Below are 23,691 nucleotides of genomic sequence, written 5' to 3'. Positions count from 1 at the left end.
TGTGACTCCCTCTATCACCCTGTGTGACTCCCTCTACCACCCTGTGTGACTCCCCCTATCACCCTGTGTGACTCCCCCTATCACTCTGTGTGACTCCCCCTATCACCCTGTGTGACTCCCCCTATCACCCTGTGTGACTCCCTCTATCACCCTGTGTGACTCCCCCTATCACCCTGTGTGACTCCCTCTATCACCCTGTGTGACTCCCCCTATCACCCTGTGTGACTCCCCCTATCACCCTGTGTGACTCCCCCTATCACCCTGTGTGACTCCCTCTATCACCCTGTGTGACTCCCCCTATCACCCTGTGTGACTCCCCCTATCACTCTGTGTGACTCCCTCTATCACCCTGTGTGACTCCCTCTATCACCCTGTGTGACTCCCTCTACCACCCTGTGTGACTCCCTCTATCACCCTGTGTGACTCCCCCTACCACCCTGTGTGACTCCCCCTACCACCCTGTGTGACTCCCTCTATCACCCTGTGTGACTCCCCCTACCACCCTGTGTGACTCCCTCTATCACCCTGTGTGACTCCCCCTACCACCCTGTGTGACTCCCTCTATAACCCTGTGTGACTCCCTCTATCACCCTGTGTGACTCCCCCTATCACCCTGTGTGACTCCCCCTATCACCCTGTGTGACTCCCCCTATCACCCTGTGTGACGTGGTGGAGTCCTTCCTCTTCCTGGGCTCCATCATATCTCAGGACCTCAAGTAGGAGCTGAACATCAGCTCCATCACCAAGAAGGCTCAGCAGAGGATGTACTTCCTGAGGCAGCTGAAGAAATTCAACCTGCCAAAGACAATGATGGTGCATTTCTACAGAGCCATCATTGGGGCCCAACCAACAGCCTGAGGGGGACCAAAAGTGGGTGAATGAGCTGAATTTATTTTTTAACAGATTTGACCAGCCATCCACCCCTCCCCCCACCCAGACCTCCCTGCTGCTGCAACCCCCATCATCTGCATCCCCTGTGGATTATTACCCCCCTTCCCACAGCACTCGGCTCCCCTCCACACCTCTCATACTCAGCACTCTATGACCAGCAACCCACCCCCACTCCAACACACAGCATCCCATCCCCCAGCGTGTCCCTCAACCAAGTGAGGAAGGAACTGAGGAGGATCAAGGCGAGGAAGGCCACGGGTCCAGACGGCATCAGCTCAAGGCTCCTCAAATCCTGCGCAGACCAGCTGTGCGGGATAGCGGAGCACGTATTCAACTTGAGCTTGAGGCTGGGGAAAGTACCACAGCTATGGAAGACATCCTGCGTGGTACCGGTACCAAAGAACCCGCGGCCCAAGGACCTCAACAGCTACAGGCCGGTGGCGTAGGTCGGATACGAGAGTGTGAGTCAGATCGGGTGTCCTGCAGCACAGGGGCCCCACAGGGAACCGTTCTGGCTCCATTCCTCTTCTCCATTTACACCTCGTACTTCAAAAATAACTCTGCCAACTGCCACCTGCAAAAGTTCTCTGACGACTCTGCAATCGTCGGCCTCATCTCCGCCGATGACGACAGAGAATACAGGGAACTAAACCAGGACTTTTTAAGATGGTGCCAGCGGAACCGCCTCCACATCAACTCCAGCAAGACCAAGGAGCTGGTGGTGGACTTCCGCCGGGGCAAACGCCCTCCTCCGACACGGTGAGCATCCAGGGACTGGACATTGAGGTTGTGAAGTCGTATAAGTACCTGGGTGTTTACTTGAACAATAAACTGGACTGGACCGACCACGCTCACGCTCTTCATAAAAAAGGACAGAGCAGACTCTTTCTGCTGAGGAGACTGAGGTCTTTTGGGGTGCAGGGAGCACTCCTGAAGACCTTCTTCGACTCCGTGGTGGCATCAGCCATCTTCTATGGAGTGGTCTTCTGGAGCAGCAGCATCGCGGCAGCTGACAGGAGGAGACTGGACAAATTGGTGAGGAAGGCCAGCAGCGTGCTGGGGTGTCCACTGGATACTGTGGAGGTGGTGGGAGACAGGAGGATGATGGCGAAGCTCTCATCCCTGATGAGCCACGCCTCCCACCCCATGCAGGACACTCTGGCAGCTCTGCACAGCTCCTTCAGTCACCGGCTGATTCACCCCCGGTGTCTGAGGGAGAGGTACCGCAAGTCCTTTCTCACCGCTGCACAACAACAAACTGCTCTCGGTGGACCACTAACACACTGAACACGAACACTGAACACGAACACTTTGAACACTTCTGAACACTTTAATTCATTCACCTGGTGCAATATCCAATACGTTTAAGTATTTATCTTATATTTTTATTACTGTTTTACTGTTTACTGTTTAGTTTGTTATATCACTTTTATCTTTATTTTATTTACTTGTGAGCAATGCTGCTGTAATCCTGTAATTTCCCCACTGAGGGACTAATAAAGGATTATCTTATTTTATCTTATCTCTTATTGAGTCCATCCTCTGCTCCTCCATCACGGTCTGGTACGCTGCAGCCACAGCCAAGGACAAGGGCAGACTGCAGTGCATCATTCACTCTGCTGAGAGGGTGATTGGCTGCAATCTGCCGTCCCTCCAGGACTTGTTTACTTTAAGAACCATGAAGCGCGCAAGAAGGATTATAGCTGACCCCTCTCACCCTGGACATGAACTGTTGGTGCCCCTTCCATCTGGTAGGAGGCTGAGGTCCATCAGGACCAAGACCTCATGACACATGAACAGTTTCTTCCCGTCGGCTCATTAACAGAGCCCGGGACCCCCACTGACTCTGTCATCCCCAGGACAAACTCCCACCAGTCACTCCCCCGCACATCCCTTCTATCCACTCGACACTTTCACACTACACTTACATCTCAATGGTTTATAATCCTGTTATTTTATATTTTACTTTTTATATTTTTCTGTAAATTGTAATATGCTTCTACTTTGCACTGTGTTGATTGTAGTTGATTGTTTAATGTTATGCACCTCCCGTCATGTTCAACATACCATGGTCATAAACGGTTCTGATTCTGATTCACCGGTGAATCTCAGGTTATTTATGCTCAGCAGCACTAATGTTCCATTCCTTACATGCATACAGTCTTTTCAAAATAAACTTCCGTCTTCACAGGAAACAATTCAGTTAGGTTTGGACAGCAAAACGACTTAGTTAGGTTGAGGAAAGGATTGTGGTTTGGGGTTAAAATAACCACAGAAGTGCCATTACTGAAGTATGCAGGTTACGTAACAAATCAACGTGGACCAACGTGTTTCTTCCAATCTGTACTTGGGTTCATCAATAAAGCCCGGGACCCCCACTGACTCAGACACTTACATCCCCAGGACAACTTCTTACACACCCTTGCACATCTTTTCTCTATTAATATACACTCCACACGTTAATAATATATTTGTTTTTAACGTACTCTTATTTGTTTGTTTGTTAACATTTTTTTATTGTACATTTATTTCATATTTTTCTATTATTCAACTATGTCCCATACTATTACACTGTGTTTATTCGTATGCACCATTCACCTAGCCAAAGTCCTTGTATGTGTAAGTTCTGAAAGCCCCCTAAAAGTACCCACTACTGGTACTGTACTGTACGGTACTGTAGAGGGACAACGTCTGCTGACTAATGACGACAGTGAAGCATCGGCAGCTGGTGGCAGTAATGTACCATAGAACATGTGACGCAGTAGGAAACAAATGCACCTTAACATAGCATCTATCCGTCACATTATCCGCTCAAAACAAAGAGACACAACCCCTGTTGGTCTGACATCATTGGTCCTGCCTTCTATACCCTGTTGGTCTGACAGCATTGGTCCTGCCTTCTGTACCCTGTTGGTCTGACATCATTGGTCCTGCCTTCTATACCCTGTTGGTCTGACAGCATTGGTCCTGCCTTCTGTACCCTGTTGGTCTGACATCATTGGTCCTGCCTTCTATACCCTGTTGGTCTGACATCATTGGTCCTGCCTTCTATACCCTGTTGGTCTGACAGCATTGGTCCTGCCTTCTGTACCCTGTTGGTCTGACATCATTGGTCCTGCCTTCTATATCCTGTTGGTCTGACAGCATTTGTCCTGCCTTCTATACCCTGTTGGTCTGACATCATTGGTCCTGCCTTCTATACCCTGTTGGTCTGACATCATTGGTCCTGCCTTCTATACCCTGTTGGTCTGACATCATTGGTCCTGCCTTCTATACCCTGTTGGTCTGACAGCATTGGTCCTGCCTTCTATACCCTGTTGGTCTGACATCATTGGTCCTGCCTTCTATACCCTGTTGGTCTGACAGCATTGGTCCTGCCTTCTATACCCTGTTGGTCTGACAGCATTGGTCCTGCCTTCTGTACCCTGTTGGTCTGACAGCATTGGTCCTGCCTTCTATACCCTGTTGGTCTGACATCATTGGTCCTGCCTTCTGTACCCTGTTGGTCTGACATCATTGGTCCTGCCTTCTATACCCTGTTGGTCTGACAGCATTGGTCCTGCCTTCTATACCCTGTTGGTCTGACATCATTGGTCCTGCCTTCTATACCCTGTTGGTCTGACAGCATTGGTCCTGCCTTCTATACCCTGTTGGTCTGACAGCATTGGTCCTGCCTTCTATACCCTGTTGGTCTGACAGCATTGGTCCTGCCTTCTGTACCCTGTTGGTCTGACATCATTGGTCCTGCCTTCTATACCCTGTTGGTCTGACAGCATTGGTCCTGCCTTCTATACCCTGTTGGTCTGACAGCATTGGTCCTGCCTTCTATACCCTGTTGGTCTGACATCATTGGTCCTGCCTTCTGTACCCTGTTGGTCTGACATCATTGGTCCTGCCTTCTATACCCTGTTGGTCTGACAGCATTGGTCCTGCCTTCTGTACCCTGTTGGTCTGACATCATTGGTCCTGCCTTCTATAACCTGTTGGTCTGACATCATTTGTCCTGCCTTCTATACCCTGTTGGTCTGACATCATTGGTCCTGCCTTCTGTACCCTGTTGGTCTGACAGCATTGGTCCTGCCTTCTGTACCCTGTTGGTCTGACATCATTGGTCCTGCCTTCTATACCCTGTTGGTCTGACATCATTGGTCCTGCCTTCTATACCCTGTTGGTCTGACAGCATTGGTCCTGCCTTCTATACCCTGTTGGTCTGACAGCATTGGTCCTGCCTTCTGTACCCTGTTGGTCTGACAGCATTGGTCCTGCCTTCTATACCCTGTTGGTCTGACATCATTGGTCCTGCCTTCTGTACCCTGTTGGTCTGACATCATTGGTCCTGCCTTCTATACCCTGTTGGTCTGACAGCATTGGTCCTGCCTTCTGTACCCTGTTGGTCTGACATCATTGGTCGTGCCTTCTATAACCTGTTGGTCTGACATCATTTGTCCTGCCTTCTATACCCTGTTGGTCTGACATCATTGGTCCTGCCTTCTGTACCCTGTTGGTCTGACAGCATTGGTCCTGCCTTCTATACCCTGTTGGTCTGACATCATTGGTCCTGCCTTCTATACCCTGTTGGTCTGACAGCATTGGTCCTGCCTTCTATACCCTGTTGGTCTGACAGCATTGGTCCTGCCTTCTATACCCTGTTGGTCTGACAGCATTGGTCCTGCCTTCTGTACCCTGTTGGTCTGACATCATTGGTCCTGCCTTCTATACCCTGTTGGTCTGACAGCATTGGTCCTGCCTTCTATAACCTGTTGGTCTGACAGCATTGGTCCTGCCTTCTATACCCTGTTGGTCTGACATCATTGGTCCTGCCTTCTGTACCCTGTTGGTCTGACATCATTGGTCCTGCCTTCTATAACCTGTTGGTCTGACATCATTTGTCCTGCCTTCTATACCCTGTTGGTCTGACATCATTGGTCCTGCCTTCTATAACCTGTTGGTCTGACAGCATTGGTCCTGCCTTCTGTACCCTGTTGGTCTGACATAATTTGTCCTGCCTTCTATACCCTGTTGGTCTGACATCATTGGTCCTGCCTTCTATACCCTGTTGGTCTGACAGCATTGGTCCTGCCTTCTGTACCCTGTTGGTCTGACATCATTGGTCCTGCCTTCTATACCCTGTTGGTCTGACATCATTGGTCCTGCCTTCTGTACCCTGTTGGTCTGACAGGATTGGTCCTGCCTTCTATACCCTGTTGGTCTGACATCATTGGTCCTGCCTTCTATACCCTGTTGGTCTGACAGCATTGGTCCTGCCTTCTATACCCTGTTGGTCTGACAGCATTGGTCCTGCCTTCTATACCCTGTTGGTCTGACAGCATTGGTCCTGCCTTCTGTACCCTGTTGGTCTGACATCATTGGTCCTGCCTTCTATACCCTGTTGGTCTGACAGCATTGGTCCTGCCTTCTATACCCTGTTGGTCTGACAGCATTGGTCCTGCCTTCTATACCCTGTTGGTCTGACATCATTGGTCCTGCCTTCTGTACCCTGTTGGTCTGACATCATTGGTCCTGCCTTCTATAACCTGTTGGTCTGACATCATTTGTCCTGCCTTCTATACCCTGTTGGTCTGACATCATTGGTCCTGCCTTCTGTACCCTGTTGGTCTGACAGCATTGGTCCTGCCTTCTGTACCCTGTTGGTCTGACATCATTGGTCCTGCCTTCTATACCCTGTTGGTCTGACATCATTGGTCCTGCCTTCTATACCCTGTTGGTCTGACAGCATTGGTCCTGCCTTCTGTACCCTGTTGGTCTGACATCATTTGTCCTGCCTTCTATACCCTGTTGGTCTGACATCATTGGTCCTGCCTTCTATACCCTGTTGGTCTGACAGCATTGGTCCTGCCTTCTGTACCCTGTTGGTCTGACATCATTGGTCCTGCCTTCTATACCCTGTTGGTCTGACATCATTGGTCCTGCCTTCTGTACCCTGTTGGTCTGACAGCATTGGTCCTGCCTTCTATACCCTGTTGGTCTGACATCATTGGTCCTGCCTTCTATACCCTGTTGGTCTGACAGCATTGGTCCTGCCTTCTATACCCTGTTGGTCTGACAGCATTGGTCCTGCCTTCTATACCCTGTTGGTCTGACAGCATTGGTCCTGCCTTCTGTACCCTGTTGGTCTGACATCATTGGTCCTGCCTTCTATACCCTGTTGGTCTGACAGCATTGGTCCTGCCTTCTATACCCTGTTGGTCTGACAGCATTGGTCCTGCCTTCTATACCCTGTTGGTCTGACATCATTGGTCCTGCCTTCTGTACCCTGTTGGTCTGACATCATTGGTCCTGCCTTCTATAACCTGTTGGTCTGACATCATTTGTCCTGCCTTCTATACCCTGTTGGTCTGACATCATTGGTCCTGCCTTCTGTACCCTGTTGGTCTGACAGCATTGGTCCTGCCTTCTGTACCCTGTTGGTCTGACATCATTGGTCCTGCCTTCTATACCCTGTTGGTCTGACATCATTGGTCCTGCCTTCTATACCCTGTTGGTCTGACAGCATTGGTCCTGCCTTCTGTACCCTGTTGGTCTGACATCATTTGTCCTGCCTTCTATACCCTGTTGGTCTGACATCATTGGTCCTGCCTTCTATACCCTGTTGGTCTGACAGCATTGGTCCTGCCTTCTGTACGCTGTTGGTCTGACATCATTGGTCCTGCCTTCTATACCCTGTTGGTCTGACATCATTGGTCCTGCCTTCTGTACCCTGTTGGTCTGACATCATTGGTCCTGCCTTCTATACCCTGTTGGTCTGACATCATTGGTCCTCCCTTCTATACCCTGTTGGTCTGACATCATTGGTGCTGCCTTCTGTAGGTATATGTGGGTTTAGTTCTGGTGTAGTTAGGGTGAATGCCTGACGTCTAACCTGGCGCATTGTTTTCTATCGCCACCATTGATTCTGAAGATGGGAGTTCTCACCAGAGTTGCTGTGTTTCTTCTTGTACCATGCTTCATCCAGAGACTTCTCAGCATTCTTGTCTTCCTCAGCCAGCATCACCTCCTCTGCAACACAAATACCACACAGTCATAATCTCATCATATTTGTGTCAACATCAATTACAGCAAAGACGTTTGATTCAAATGTGTGTTTTTGTTTCTGACCTGCTTTGCAGATCCACTCCAGGTACCCGGTCAACTCTCTTTCTATCTGTTGTTGTCTGCGCAGCTTCAGGAATTCTTGCCTCTTCTCCACCCGCTCTCTCTCCTTGGCAAACTCTCTGTAGCAGACACACACATAAATGTTTATTGGATCTGACAAGCCAACACAGACCCTGGAGCAGTCCGGCAGGTACGACAGAGTCAATGTCCTCATCAACGCTGTTGTTATAAAACTCAGCAGCCGGATGCTGTCAGATGTTACGACTCAACAGAATAACTACAGCAGCAGTAAAGCATTTGGCCCAGAAATGATGAATAATTGTAACTGTATCTATTCTTCCCCACAAAGAAAGCCTTTCAGGAACGCTGATGCCGTCACATGCTTATTTGCATATATTTACATGTCAACAATAAATTGCCAAGATTTTCTGAACAATTAAACTGAACAATTATTGATTACAGAGATATCAGCACACTTTATTTTGAGCTGCTGGTTTCTCTGATAGATGGAGAGATCTCTGATTAATTATGGCTCAAGCTTCTCAAAGCCACATTTACCACGTGAGGAAACACCCCCAAGAGGTGGAGCTTCCACCACCAGGGTGTGTCCTCCTCCATCTTCTGTCCTCTCGACCATCACTGATGAAGGATAACATCTGTCGCCAAGGTCTTTCTAATAGAATCTATGATTCTGAGATGCTGAGTTAGCATCTCTAAATGCTCCTAATCAGCTTATTTGAAAGTAGAAACACAAATAGAAGCATTTATTATTTCTGTAAATGTACCATACTAACTGTTATTCTAAAATATGATCGTGTGAAGGCCACATCATGTATGTTTTAGGACTCAAAAAGCTAAGTTTGTGTACGTTTGTGTAAGTTTGTGTGAAGCTAAGTTTCTGCAATCATTTCAATCACTTCTGGTAGAAACTTTAAACCAATATATATATCTATATATATATACATATGAATATTGTGTTACTGATGAGCTTTGGGACCAAAGTATGAAAATAAAAGCCAAGTTGTAAATAAACAGAATGATCGGCGGTCTGACGGAGTACATGGATCATCTTCTAACTGCGGTGTCTGTGTGTTGGAGAGAAACCCGGTGGCTGTGTTGTGAGTATACAGAACCCGAGAGCTAATGATACACGTGCACATACTAAGGGTTATTCAAATGAGTAGTACATGTCATCATTATTAAAGTGAACACATGTGTGGCATTGATACATTACATTATTTCTGTTTCTCAACTGTTAAAGCTGATGAAATAATCTCCATTGCTACTGTGTTGCTGTGACAACATATGGGTGATAGTGATGTCACGCAGCTGTCAATAGAAATGAGCTGGAAATGAGATCTGTGAGAAATGAAGCAACAGAGACAGAGAGAGGAAGACAGAGGACTGAAAGAGGAGAGCGGTGAACAGTGATGTGTCTCCCACACAGCAGAGGGGAAGCTCCTCTGCATTGCAGTGGCTGTCTGCCTTCCTGAGGGTGTGTGTGTGTGTGTGTGTGTGGAGAAGTTCCAGTATATCTATATCTCATTTCATACATATCTACATATCTTTCTCACTTTAATGTGTGCAGTGCATCCATGTGTTTGCTGGATTGGTGTACAGTGAGTGTACGTGTGTTTGTGTGTGTATGTGTGGTGTGTGTGTGTGTCTGCGTGCGAGTGTGTTATGTGCGTGTGATGTGTTGTGTGTTGTGCACGCGTGTGTGTATTTGGTTTGTGCGTGGTGTGTGTGTGGTATGTGTGTGTGTGGTATGTGTGTGTGTGTGTGTGGTGTGTGTGCGCGCGAGTGTGTTCTGTGCGTGTGTGTGTGGCGTGTGTGTGTTGTGTGAGTGTGATTTCCCAGCGTTGTAGCAGCTTACAGCCACACGTTCACACTGCGTCACACACACACACACACACACACACACACACACACACACACACACACACACTGATACTTGAGCCACCGTGAGCACAAACATAAACTCTGCACGGACTCAGATCAACACTAGAGGAGTCGGTCACAGTCACACCAGCTCAGTGCTCGTGTACAGAAACACCCGATTCTCCTCAAAACGCTACTTTACTGTATTTCTGTTGGACGACACAAGATCCTCATCAACCAGACTGCATTCATACGTACAACACAGTGTATATTTATACCGTGTACATGTACACTATGGGTCCTATTCCAATTGTGCATGGCAAACACACCGTGTTGGTTTTGGGCGCACGGACATTGCATCTATAGCTCACCTGCTACTTTGGTTTATGTGCATCAGGATAAAGTGCAAAGCTCTGAGTGAAGGTGGATGTAGATCAGATGAACAGCTCAACACATGCCAGGAAATGATGCTGTTGTCTGGACGGAGCCGAGCACACAGCACCTCATCTGTAGCCAGAGGCAGATGTGTGGGCTTTGTAACACTTAAGTAGTACACTGATGGAAAAAAGTCACTGAACATTTGTAATTACTGATATACACTTACCTGTACTAAATTGAACATCATACACATGCAACTTTGTATTTATAACTGTGGTCCTTTTCTACCAGTGTAAATAAAAATATACATTCATTCAATGTTAAACACAGCTTATACGCGGATATGTGAGTTCTAGTACACGAAGGTCAAAAACGCCAGGTGGGGCACTCTCGCACTCGCCTGAACAAAGTGGAAAATACTAGAACTCTGAAGGATAGCTTTTGCCCCAGTTAAATGTCACATAGTCTTACAGAGAACCAGTCTCAACTGCCTGCTCCATCTTAGAGATAGAAAGAGGCGCCCTTGCATATCTAGCGCCTGGCTTATCTAGTTGGCCGAACATAACAATATGCTGCTGAATCAACATCTCACACACACTGACGTTCCAGAGAAGGCGGATCCCGGACGTGAGCCAGTGTGGGCGGAGATGCTCAGTGCTCCATCAGGCCATTTGAATGCTAGAAACAAATCCGCCTCTACTTTGCTTTGACCAATAGGCTCCAAAAGGAGGACCTAATATATGAACGCATGCGCACTCTGTCTAAGCGCCTTTTAGCTTTTCATTCACTCCTACAGAGTGAACTTTTTAGGTCCGTGCACGTTTAACTGCTGGACATAATACTTCTGTCACAAATAAACCTTATTGCTTGAATTGAGCTAAACGCCTCGACCTAAGTCTGTTCACCTGAGTTTTCTCCTCAACATGAGATTTATTCTCAACATGGTAGCAGAGTTTGGCTTTAACGATCAGTAGGAGATACATCTCGTGACGGACTTTTTCTTCTGTCCACAGACAAAACAACAGGTGTTTTCCCGAGAGGCTGGGAAGGCCGGAGGCCTGCCGGAACGATTCTTATCACCTCGGGGAACTGATCAAACAGCGCTGAATCAAAAGGTAAGCAGAGCCTATTTAAATGAAATCTGTAGAATTGTATGTAGGACAAAAAACCAAATTGAATTGATCAGAAGTACCGGGTGTGAGTAAGAATTCCATTGACTAAATTTTTAAAGATAAATTGCCGAGCATTGTGACAGGATTGTTATGACAGCAGTGGGGTTTTTTTAGCATAGAATGTACATGTGTGTGAGTGGATCTAACAGAAATTAAGGATTGTAAGTTCTATAAACTGGCATCGTGTTCACCGTGTAAGTTTTGATAACTGTTCGGAGGTTACACAGCCGTGGCGAAAGCTTCGGTTCGCTGACCAATGACGGTCTGAAAGACTGAATTCCGGGCCACACTGTTGATTTATGCGAAGTTGCAAACTGAGGTTTGGATCGAGTATATAGAAATTGTTGTTGAAATACGCTGATGTGAAAGTAGTGTGTCTGGAGACTGCAAAACACCATTTCCTAAAGGGACCACGTTCATGCATGTTGTACACTGTAAAACGAAGATCCATCCAGAGAATTTTAATTGAGAAAAATAAATTGATGAGGTCAAATTGAGGTAATTGATGAGGTTTGTGTACCAGTATTGCAGAAGTGGCAGTGTATGGGTTTGCATGCAGCATAGATGATCTCAGGGAGACATCGATTCAATTGTAGCACAAGATATCGCCACTTTCTTAGGAACCGTGCTCGCACAAGGCGTACACTGTAAACAAAAAGGTCAATAGACCTTTCCTGACGAGGTCTGTGTGCGATTATTTGTGGAATCACGGCTGTGTGTGGTCGATTGAGTGCTGGGTAATGTCTCAGGGAGACACAGGTCGGAATTCAGAGAATGCACATGAATTCGCCATTTCCTTAGGGACCGTGTTCGCACAAGGCGTACACTGTAAACAATAAGGTCAATAGACCTTTCCTGACGAGGTCTGTGTGCGATTATTTGTGGAATCACGGCTGTGTATGGTCGGTTGAGTGTTGAGTAATGCCTATTAGGTATCCATTTCCTTCGGGGACCGTGCTCGTGAAAACGCTATAAGAGCAGATCTAGATGTGATTTGTGCGTATTTCAGTGACGGCAGTGTATGGTTTCAATCTGGTATGGATGAGAGTGATTGTGTGAAGCGTACAGGTGTTAGAGAGTACATGTGTAGTTGTAGAGTTGTAGTGTTTTTCACCAGGCTGGTGTGCTTTTCAGAGATTGACGGTCAGTGGAGCAGAGCACACGCATGAGACACAAACTTTGCACTCAAACACAGAACCACAAAACACTAGGATAGACTGAGGAAAGCTGAGGGTTAATATACGTGTCAGTTTTACTGGTAGAGTTACAAAGATTACAGATTTATTGGGAATTTTGTTCCTTAGGGACCGTGAACAAATTTAGGAGCGAAGACACAGCAGGCAAAAGCACAGAGGCAAGGGAGTGAACATCTTAGATAAGGAAGACAGCTGCAGCCAAAGCAGGGAGAGATAACAACGGACAGAGGGCACAAGAACATTTGACAGGAGCTTTGGCTCCCTCTGTTGGTACTTCAGGAACTACACAAGAACATTTGAGAGGAGCTTTGGCTCCCTCTGTTGGACATTCGGGAGTACAGCATCTAAGAGGATTGGAAAAGAAAAAAGAGGATTGGAACTGGAAAAAGACGATTGGAACTGGAAAAAAGGATTGGAATTGAAAAAGATTGATTGAAGAAAAAAAAAAACTTGAACTGAAAAAAGAAAAGAAGAACACAAGAAGACATGGCTGGAGCTGTGGCTCCATCTGGTGGCTACTCAGGAGCACTGCGTGCAAAACTGGAAAAAGCTGTAACAGACACAAGAGGCAAGACTGCATGGAAAAGAGACAAGATTCATTGGGATAACTGCATGAAACGATGGACAGAGGAGGGATGGTGGAAGGCGGCTAGTCCACTGCCTCCATCAGCCAACAACCTCCGATTCTTTGCCAAAGATTCGACAAAACGAGTGGCCTACGCACAGACAGCAGAGAATAATCAAACCAAACGACGTGTGTTCATTAACCCCCTGAAGCAAGTCCGCAAAGAGAGAAGAGGAACATCGAGTGGCGATGATAGCATTAGAATTGGCCATGACAGCTCGGATACAGGTGGACATGCTGACCGGAAAAGAACAAACCAGGCCCCATCAGTTACTCGACATCACCCCCTTCGACATCACCCCCTTCGACATCACCCCCCTCGACACCACCCCTACCACACAAGCCCCGGTAGGTCTGGAAAAGACTGCACAGGAACCGGGCCAGGCATCTCTGGCCTCGGCCCCTCCCCCGCCCTCAACTGGCCTGTATCCAGCACTCCCTCCAGTTGCTCCCCCATACTCCTCCAACAATCCGTTTATACAAGCACCAGTGAGAACAGTGAAAGGAGGAATGTTGTCAGGAGCATTCAAGATGGCACTAGATGATGGGTGCACCATCGAGACGAGCTCCACCCCAACAGAGCGAGCAATGAAAGGCATGATGAAGAGGATGGAGATGTTGGAAAGAGTTGTGACAGGAGTCACCAGTGGGGAACACAAAGAGGATCTTCAAGGAGCAGCGGGAAGCCAGTGGTACAACGAGGAGGAAGGAGACGACAAGGGGCAGCGAGATTTCAATCAGGAGTACATTCAGCGACTTCGCGACAAACTCGCTGACACATCACCTCGCCCCATGCACTCAGAAGATACCTATGTGACAAACAACCTGTACCATAATCCTGCAGCTGAAAGACAGCCATCACGAAGAGACTCAAGCGGACCAACTACATTGGAGCAGCTCTCTGTCGTGCGAACAGAGGCAGAATAACTAGTACAGACTCTAACCTCAATTATGGGCAGCGGCAGAGAGTTCAGCAACCAAGGAGCACCGGTGGAGCGGTCAACATATGAGGTGGAGGGCACTCTACACGGAAAAGTCACCCCCCTTCGGGCAGGGACTATCGCTACTCCCCCCCACCATTACCTTCGGTCCCATGGCCCGCCCCCCAAAGAAAAAACAGAGGAGACTGTCAGTGAATATCCCCTGAGAGCAGCCCCCACTCTCGCGCAACCACAGCGTGTTCAATTTGTGCCTTTTGGGTTTGCAGACCTGACCAGCATAGTACAACAGCTTCCATCCCTCCATGCAGGAGCCGATCCGTGGATTCAGCTCACGGAAGCTTTGACAGCTGGCCGTCAGCTGGCGGTAGGCGACCTGAGAGCACTTCTCTTCCGCTGTCTGGACCCAACCCAGTGTACTACCCTACTATACATGGCAGGCGCCGGTGTGGCACCAGATGCCGACCCCTTTGATCGATATCATACAGCGTTGTGGCAGGAGCTCAGAACTAAGTTCCCCACTCCAGTGAACCAAGGCGCAGTGGCAGCATTCATCTGGGCCCCGGCAGAGCCCCCGCCCCTGTACTTGGCCAGAGCAGAACGGGTGTGGCGCGATGCCTTCAGAGAACCACATGATGCAAGCATTACCACAGTGGCACTATGGCGCACAATGGTAAAACGAGGCCTACCTGATGGACCTCGCCAGAGCATGGACGCAGTGGTTGGCCTAGAGGAAATGACACAAGACATGTGGAACGCCCAGCTCCGACATTACCTCTCCAAGCACATTCAAACTGAGGCTGGAAGTGAAACAGAAATTAAGACCTTGCAGAAGGCCCTACTCAAGAAACAACTCAAAGAACACGACGCGGCTGAGGCCGCCGCGAAATCTAAGGCTAAACAGCAACAACAACTGGTAGTCCAACCTGCACCGGCTCCACCTCCAACGGCACCTACTCCCTCTGTCACACTGGAGGCCATGATGGCTATGATGTCAGCAGGCGGTGAACAGTCACGCCCATGGGTCCCTCAGGGCCAATGGGGTGGAAGAGGAGGAGCCAGAAGAAGAGGAGAGCCTGGAGGCAGAGAAGCGTCCTATTTCTGCTACAACTGTGGGAAACCGGGACACTTCGCAAGACACTGCAGGGCAGCGCCACAGCAGACACAGAGAGGAAGAGGACAATACTCCAGAGGAGGAGGCGGACATGGCTATGACGGACAAAGACCACAGCAAGGGGCCCATCAGGCTCCTTGGGACGAGGGACATGGTCCCCAAGGCGGGGCCCATGCCACACAGGCAAGTAGCCAACAACAATGGCCCAGAGGTTACGACAGTCCTCCCTATTGACACGCCCCTCAATCACTGGCGTCACACACTCTACATTTCGGCCTCACCAGCGAACCCTTAATCAGGTGCTCAGTAAATGGACAGGATCACACCTTCCTCGTCGATACTGGAGCCACCTATTCAAGTGTGATGACTACGCAACCGTTGTCGGACCGGTTTGTGTCAGTGGTGGGAGTCTCTGGCACTCCAGTTCGACAATGTTACACCGCCCCTCTCCCCATCACATTTCAAGATGCAACCCTCATGCACAGCTTTCTCTCTGCTCCAAACTGCCCTGTCAACCTGCTAGGACGCGATCTGATGACTCGCCTCAATCTGATCATCTGGATGAACCAAGACGGTGTCCATGTCTCGTCGAACCCACCAACTAGTACGTTGTCCATGCCAGTACGCATTCTCTCCCTTGCTCCCATTACAGAGACAGTGTCCCCCACAGACGAAGAAGTTTACTGGCTACGCTGTCTCCAAACTGGCCCCCAGACCCCTGCCATCCAATATTGGTTCAACATTCTCAAACCAAAAATCACTCAGCTTTTCCCATACAAAACTCCCCTGGACCACGTCCACTGCACTCTAAATGTCACACCAGATCCCGACGACCCCTACACAGAAGACTGGGATGAAAACATGTCTCACCTTAGACCCACCATTCAGTGTCTACACATCTATTGTGGCCAGGAAGGAGTAGCATCAAGAGTCATTCTATCTCCCTTCCTTCGCTCATGGTATCAGCTGGATGCGGACTCATCACCCCATGTCACTTTGGCTGTTGGTTTTGGCCACGAGGCCAGAGGTCTGGGGCCTATGATCAAGAGAGCACTAACTCTCACTTGGGAACCAACCACTACTGAAGGTCTGCTCAAAGCCAAGGAGGAGACCATGTGGAGATGGACAGCCCCTGACACTGTTGAACACACTTTACCGGAGCACCTCCCTTTGCCTCGTCACCATGGCAAATCGTGTTCAGATCATCCAGCTACAACTGCCTGTTTGGCTCAGGTCCCAGGAAGGTTGTGGACCTCAGGGGCCTATGACGTTGGCCGCCTGACCACGGAACCCATCAAAGTCACATTCACAGACCCACAGCAGCTTCCAGTGTACAGACCCCAATATCGCCTGAAACAAGAACAACTGGAAGGCATTTGGCCAACGATTGAAGGCCTGCTCCAAGCCGGAGTCATTTACCCCACCTCATCAGAGTTCAACACTCCCATACTTCCGGTTCCAAAGGCAGGAGGAAAAGGCTGGAGAATGGTCCAGGATTTCCGCCCCGTGAACGAAATCACAGTTCCAACAGGTCATCCGGTTCCAGATCCCCATCTCTCTCTCAGCAACTTGAGCCCTGCACACTCCCACTTCACAGTAGTGGATCTGGCCAACGCTTTCTTCAGTGTCCCACTGCACAAAGACTCTCAGCCCATCTTCGCCTTCACCTTCAATGATTAGCAGTATACATATGCCTCCCTACCCCAGGGCTACAGGTGCTCCCCAGGCCTATTCAACCACCACTTACGCCTTCATCTTGCTGACCTCGCCCTCCCAGAAGGCGTAGTTCTGATTCAATATGTTGATGATCTGCTTCTGGCAGCAACGTCAGCTGCTCTCTGTCTTGATTCCTCTGTCCGACTCCTCACTCTATTGGCCGAAAAGGGCTACAAGGTAAAACGTTCAAAGGTGCAGTTCACCAGACGCCAAGTGTTGTTTTTGGGTCGCAATGTTTCATCAGACGGGATCGGCCTGTCACACACGCACAGGGCCACCATCTTACAACATCCCCAACCGCTCACTGTTGCCACTCTTCTCTCATTTCTGGGTTTAACAGGCTACTCACGAGCCCATATCCCAGACTACACCAACAACACCACCATTCTCAGAGAGATGTTGAAGGAAGTGGGCACCAGAAATCTTACTGCCACCCTCACATGGACAAAAGAGGCTGAAGCAGCTTTCTCCCACTTGAAGCAAGCACTTGCACATGCCGCCGCACTCATGTCCCCAGACTACTCCCTACCGTTCCACCTTGATGTTTCCGAAAGAGACAGCCTACTCAATGCTGTACTCTTCCAGAAAAAGGGGGGTGAGAGACAGGTACTGATGTATCATTCTTCAAAACTTGACGCTGTGGAAAATGGTCAATCCACGTGCGCAAGATATGTTGCAGCAGTGGCAAAAGCGATTGAAAAGACTTCTCATATTGTCATGGGCCATCCACTGGAAGTACACACGCACCATGGCGTGGCGGCATTCCTGATGAGTAAAGAATTCACGTTCGGTGCCGCAAGGAAAACAAAGATTCAACACACTTGCACCATGCCACACATCACCTTTGTGCCAGCCACAAGAAACATGGCGGCTAACTTCACGGATGGACAACCACATGTGTGCGAGGAAGTTGCAGTACAAGAAAACAAATTGAGATCGGATCTCCAAAACACTCCCCACCTCACAGCTGAGGCCTGGCTGTACACGGATGGTTGCTGCTACAAAGGAGAAGAAGGGAACATTGCATCCTATGTAGTGGTCGAACAGAAGAGTGATGGCTATCACCAAACAGTGGAGTCAGGGATTCTGCCACAACCCGCTTCAGCACAACTAGCGGAAGTGGAAGCACTGATTCAGGCTCTGAAGTGGAGCACGGACAAAATTGTAAATATCTTCACAGACTCGGCTTACGCCCATGGAGCGGCCCACATCGATGGCCCTGTATGGCGAAGACGGAACTTCACCACTTCAAATGACCACCCCATAAAGCACGAAGCAGCTATGAGAAGGCTGGTAGAAGCAATCCAACTGCCAAAGGGGGTGGCCATCATGAAATGCAAAGGACATGACACAATCGGATCACGAATCAGCGCCGGTAATGACGCGGCAGACAGAGCAGCCAAGAAAACTGGAGGCTACACACCTCGCCAAATGGTTATGAAGCCAACATCCGGCCCACCTGAGCTCACAATCGAGCACATCAAAGAACATCAAAAGAAAGCAGGACCTTATGAATGGTCCCAATGGACACGAAAAGGAGCCTCAAAAGACAAAGAAGGTCTGTGGAGAGCCCACGACGGCAGAGTGGTTGCCTCAGCAGAACTGTGTGCAGCACTCCTACCAGGGGCCCACGGACCTACACACGAGGGAAAGAGACGGACATTGGACAATTTAAAACAACTATGGTGGCATCCGCACATGGAAGCGATATCTTTCCTCTTCTGCGATGAATGTCAAATTTGTGGAAATCACAACCCAAGAAAACCATTCAAGACACCGATGGGATCCTATCCCGTGCCCTCTGCCTGTTTCCAAGACATCAGCATAGATTATACAGATATGGGACCAGAGAACAGAGTGCAGGGAAAGAGGTACATCTTGGTAATGGTAGACAGATTTTCAAGATGGGTGGAAGCAATTCCCACCAAGAGAGAAGACACACATACAGTTGTAAAGTGGCTGCAGACAGAACTGATTCCCCGTTACGGAGTGCCGAGATGCATCCGCTCTGATAACGGATCACACTTTAGCAACACCATGCTCGCACAGGTAGAGCAATTTCTGGGAATCACACACCGATTCGGGTCAGTCTATCACCCGCAATCTCAGGGCCTAGTGGAACGAGCGAATCAGACCCTTAAGGCCAAAATTGCCAAAGTTTGCGCGGGCTCCAAATTAACATGGGTTGAGGCCCTGCCCCTGGCCCTTATGGCCATGAGGTCCGGAAAAGGGGGAGAAACACATCTCTCCCCACACGAGATCATGACTGGCCGGCCGATGCCAGGTCCACCCAGAGATGGAGGTCATATGCCACCTCTGGATGTACAGCAGATTGAAATGTCTGACTATATGAGTGCCCTAACTTCTCTTGCTGAAGCTCTCTCCAAGCAGATCGAGAGGACTCGAGCAGTACCTGAAGCAGCGGCAGCTGGAAAGCAGATACAAGTAGGTGATTGGGTCAGGGTCAAGGTTCACAAGCGCAAGTGGACTGACCCCAGGTGGACTGGGCCGTACGAGGTGAAGGAGGTTACTTCACACTCGGTCCAGGTCAAGGGCAAATCAGGCGCCCCTTGGCACCACCTGACACATTGTGTCCCAGCACCGGTACTAACCAGAACACTAGGAGAAATTCGCACTAATTTGGAAAATGCATCAGGAACTTAGACGCTGTCTAGGGGACCCTTATGCAAACCCCGCCGACCGAGGTCGGCAGCGCTTCACCTGGGAAGGGGTGGGATGTGGGAAGAAAACTATAATGGGGGTGGGAATGGGCATACTAGTTGCCTTACTGATCTGGGGATTAGAAACCAAGTATCAGACACACCAGCACCCATCTAATTCAACTGCCCCTCTTCCCTCACCATCCCCGAATCAGACACACACCCGAACTAGACATAGCACCCCACCAGTTTCCGATCCAGACGATTCAGATGATAGGGACCTAAACATAGAGTTACAGCCATTGAATGAGTAGTTCCAAAACATAGAAGTTCACACCTAGCAGGTGTGAAAAGGGGGATTTGTAAATAAAAATATACATTCATTCAATGTTAAACACAGCTTATACGCGGATATGTGAGTTCTAGTACACGAAGGTCAAAAACGCCAGGTGGGGCACTCTCGCACTCGCCTGAACAAAGTGGAAAATACTAGAACTCTGAAGGATAGCTTTTGCCCCAGTTAAATGTCACATAGTCTTACAGAGAACCAGTCTCAACTGCCTGCTCCATCTTAGAGATAGAAAGAGGCGCCCTTGCATATCTAGCGCCTAGCTTATCTAGTTGGCCGAACATAACAATATGCTGCTGAATCAACATCTCACACACACTGACGTTCCAGAGAAGGCGGATCCCGGACGTGAGCCAGTGTGGGCGGAGATGCTCAGTGCTCCATCAGGCCATTTGAATGCTAGAAACAAATCCGCCTCTACTTTGCTTTGACCAATAGGCTCCAAAAGGAGGACCTAATATATGAACGCATGCGCACTCTGTCTAAGCGCCTTTTAGCTTTTCATTCACTCCTACAGAGTGAACTTTTTAGGTCCGTGCACGTTTAACTGCTGGACATAATACTTCTGTCACAAATAAACCTTATTGCTTAAATTGAGCTAAACGCCTCGACCTAAGTCTGTTCACCTGAGTTTTCTCCTCAACATGAGATTTATTCTCAACACCAGTTACACTACAGAGGATCAGTGCCGGTGTACCAAGTGTAGGACTGATGTTTAGATCCAGTGTCTTCTAACAATATACTGTTTCAAACACAAAAAGTACTCATTTTATTAACGTTTCTGACATTTTCAGAACTGCCTCTCTAACTCCCGTCATGTCGGTTCCGCCATGTTTACCTAGTCGCCTGAAGTACATGCTGTCATCGACGAATCATCACTGGAGCTCAAGTATTCTAGTTCCAGTTCATATTGATGATACTTACTGTTAAACTAAAAGCATAGAATAAACCAACAAGAGAATGCTGAAGCAGCCAGCTTACAATGACGCCACATCTCCTCCCGGCCCGCCCACACTGAGGGGATGGAAGCTGAGTGATGGCCCTGACCTCCCATGGGGGTCTGCAGCCTCTCCACCCTGCATGTATCTGCTCTGCTGCCTGTGCTGAAGCTCAGATCATGGCCTTTAAACAGTGACATGGCCCAGCACACCCAGCCAGACAGCATCAGTGACCACACAGGGACCCAGTCACTGTAAAGCCATCTGACAGCTGCTGTGAACAGAGAGGACAAGAGAACCACATGCTGCCTGCCCTTTAACCTCTGGTCATGTCTTCCTCTCTGTGTGGATCTACAGTATATATATATATATATATATATATATATATATATATATATATATATATATATATGTATGGATGACAGTGGCTAATGGCAAGCTGGGGGAGTAAACATTGAAATGAAGACGCTTGCCTGCAGACATATGTTTAAAAAAGAGACTTGACAGCTGACGGAGAAGCAGAGCCGTGACCACGGAGGCTCCAACACAGCTGAGAGGAGCAGCCAGGAGACCGCTGGCAGGACTTCAGGTTGTGAACTTGTATTTCACTGAATGTGATGACTTACATTTCAAAATGTATCCTGGAATGAATCAGTAGATAGATGGGGTAAGGGCATGCTTCCTTGAAAGACCTGTGCTGCTGCATTGTGGGCCATTTTACGGCCTAGGCAGGAAAATTGGCTCATAAATAGGTCATATAATAGTATGAAGTCATAACTAAAGATACAGATATGAACATTTAAAGTAGAAACTAAATATATACAAGAATATGTTCAAATATTTTAGCTGTCTGTATTCAGTGTAGAGTTCAATCACTGTCCTGTGGATGTAAGAGTGAGTCAGTGGGGGGTCCAGGCCCTGTTGATGAGGCCGGCTGTACTTGGGAAGAAACTGTAAATAAAGTTGTATCTTGTCCAATGAAATGATCTTGAAATCCCTGTTTGAAGTGTCAGGAGAAGAAGTGTCAGGAGAAGAAGTGTCAGAAGAAGAAGTGTCAGAAGAAGAAGTGTCAGGAGAAGAAGTGTCAGAAGAAGAAGTGTCAGAAGAAGAAGTGTCAGGAGAAGAAGTGTCAGAAGAAGAAGTGTCAGGAGAAGAAGTGTCAGAAGAAGAAGTGTCAGGAGAAGAAGTGTCAGGAGAAGAAGTGTCAGAAGAAGAAGTGTCAGAAGAAGAAGTGTCAGGAGAAGAAGTGTCAGGAGAAGAAGTGTCAGGAGAAGAAGTGTCAGGAGAAGAAGTGTCAGGAGAAGAAGTGTCAGGAGAAGAAGTGTCAGAAGAAGAAGTGTCAGGAGAAGAAGTGTCAGGAGAAGAAGTGTCAGGAGAAGAAGTGTCAGAAGAAGAAGTGTCAGGAGAAGAAGTGTCAGGAGAAGAAGTGTCAGGAGAAGAAGTGTCAGGAGAAGAAGTGTCAGGAGAAGAAGTGTCAGGAGAAGAAGTGTCAGGAGAAGAAGTGTCAGAAGAAGAAGTGTCAGGAGAAGAAGTGTCAGGAGAAGAAGTGTCAGAAGAAGAAGTGTCAGGAGAAGAAGTGTCAGAATAAGAAGTGTCAGAAGAAGAAGTGTCAGGAGAAGAAGTGTCAGGAGAAGAAGTGTCAGGAGAAGAAGTGTCAGAAGAAGAAGTGTCAGAAGAAGAAGTGTCAGGAGAAGAAGTGTCAGGAGAAGAAGTGTCAGGAGAAGAAGTGTCAGGAGAAGAAGTGTCAGGAGAAGAAGTGTCAGGAGAAGAAGTGTCAGAAGAAGAAGTGTCAGAAGAAGAAGTGTCAGGAGAAGAAGTGTCAGGAGAAGAAGTGTCAGGAGAAGAAGTGTCAGGAGAAGAAGTGTCAGGAGAAGAAGTGTCAGAAGAAGAAGTGTCAGGAGAAGAAGTGTCAGGAGAAGAAGTGTCAGGAGAAGAAGTGTCAGAAGAAGAAGTGTCAGAAGAAGAAGTGTCAGAAGAAGAAGTGTCAGGAGAAGAAGTGTCAGGAGAAGAAGTGTCAGGAGAAGAAGTGTCAGAAGAAGAAGTGTCAGGAGAAGAAGTGTCAGGAGAAGAAGTGTCAGGAGAAGAAGTGTCAGGAGAAGAAGTGTCAGGAGAAGAAGTGTCAGGAGAAGAAGTGTCAGGAGAAGAAGTGTCAGGAGAAGAAGTGTCAGGAGAAGAAGTGTCAGGAGAAGAAGTGTCAGGAGAAGAAGTGTCAGAAGAAGAAGTGTCAGAAGAAGAAGTGTCAGGAGAAGAAGTGTCAGAAGAAGAAGTGTCAGAAGAAGAAGTGTCAGGAGAAGAAGTGTCAGGAGAAGAAGTGTCAGGAGAAGAAGTGTCAGGAGAAGAAGTGTCAGGAGAAGAAGTGTCAGAAGAAGAAGTGTCAGGAGAAGAAGTGTCAGGAGAAGAAGTGTCAGGAGAAGAAGTGTCAGGAGAAGAAGTGTCAGAAGAAGAAGTGTCAGAAGAAGAAGTGTCAGGAGAAGTGTCAGGAGAAGAAGTGTCAGGAGAAGAAGTGTCAGGAGAAGAAGTGTCAGAAGAAGAAGTGTCAGGAGAAGAAGTGTCAGGAGAAGAAGTGTCAGGAGAAGAAGTGTCAGAAGAAGAAGTGTCAGGAGAAGAAGTGTCAGGAGAAGAAGTGTCAGAAGAAGAAGTGTCACCATGAAGAACCAGAACCCATGAACGAACACACTTCAGCTATTTAGTCAGAGCTTCTTAAAACTATCCTGGATTGT

The 23,691-nt window shown here is 48.3% G+C and overlaps 1 protein-coding gene across 1 annotated transcript in view; it reads right to left on the bottom strand.

Annotated features, from left to right (window-relative positions):
* The window catches only part of cacna1ba (calcium channel, voltage-dependent, N type, alpha 1B subunit, a), a 192,766-nt gene that overhangs the window by 113,023 nt on the left and 56,052 nt on the right, over positions 1–23,691 (bottom strand). Inside the window, exons 8-9 of the mRNA XM_079270837.1 lie at positions 8,008–8,123; positions 7,825–7,908 (exon numbers count right to left, since the gene is read on the bottom strand). Of these exons, the coding sequence (XP_079126963.1) occupies positions 7,825–7,908; positions 8,008–8,123 (200 nt within the window). The remainder of the gene's footprint in view (positions 1–7,824; positions 7,909–8,007; positions 8,124–23,691) is intronic.

This window comes from Melanostigma gelatinosum (genome assembly GCF_949748355.1).
Source record: "Melanostigma gelatinosum genome assembly, chromosome: 6".
NCBI classification, from domain to species: domain Eukaryota; kingdom Metazoa; phylum Chordata; class Actinopteri; order Perciformes; family Zoarcidae; genus Melanostigma; species Melanostigma gelatinosum.
The sequence above is the reverse complement of the archived record's forward strand: the minus strand, read 5'-3'. Positions and strand labels throughout refer to the sequence as shown.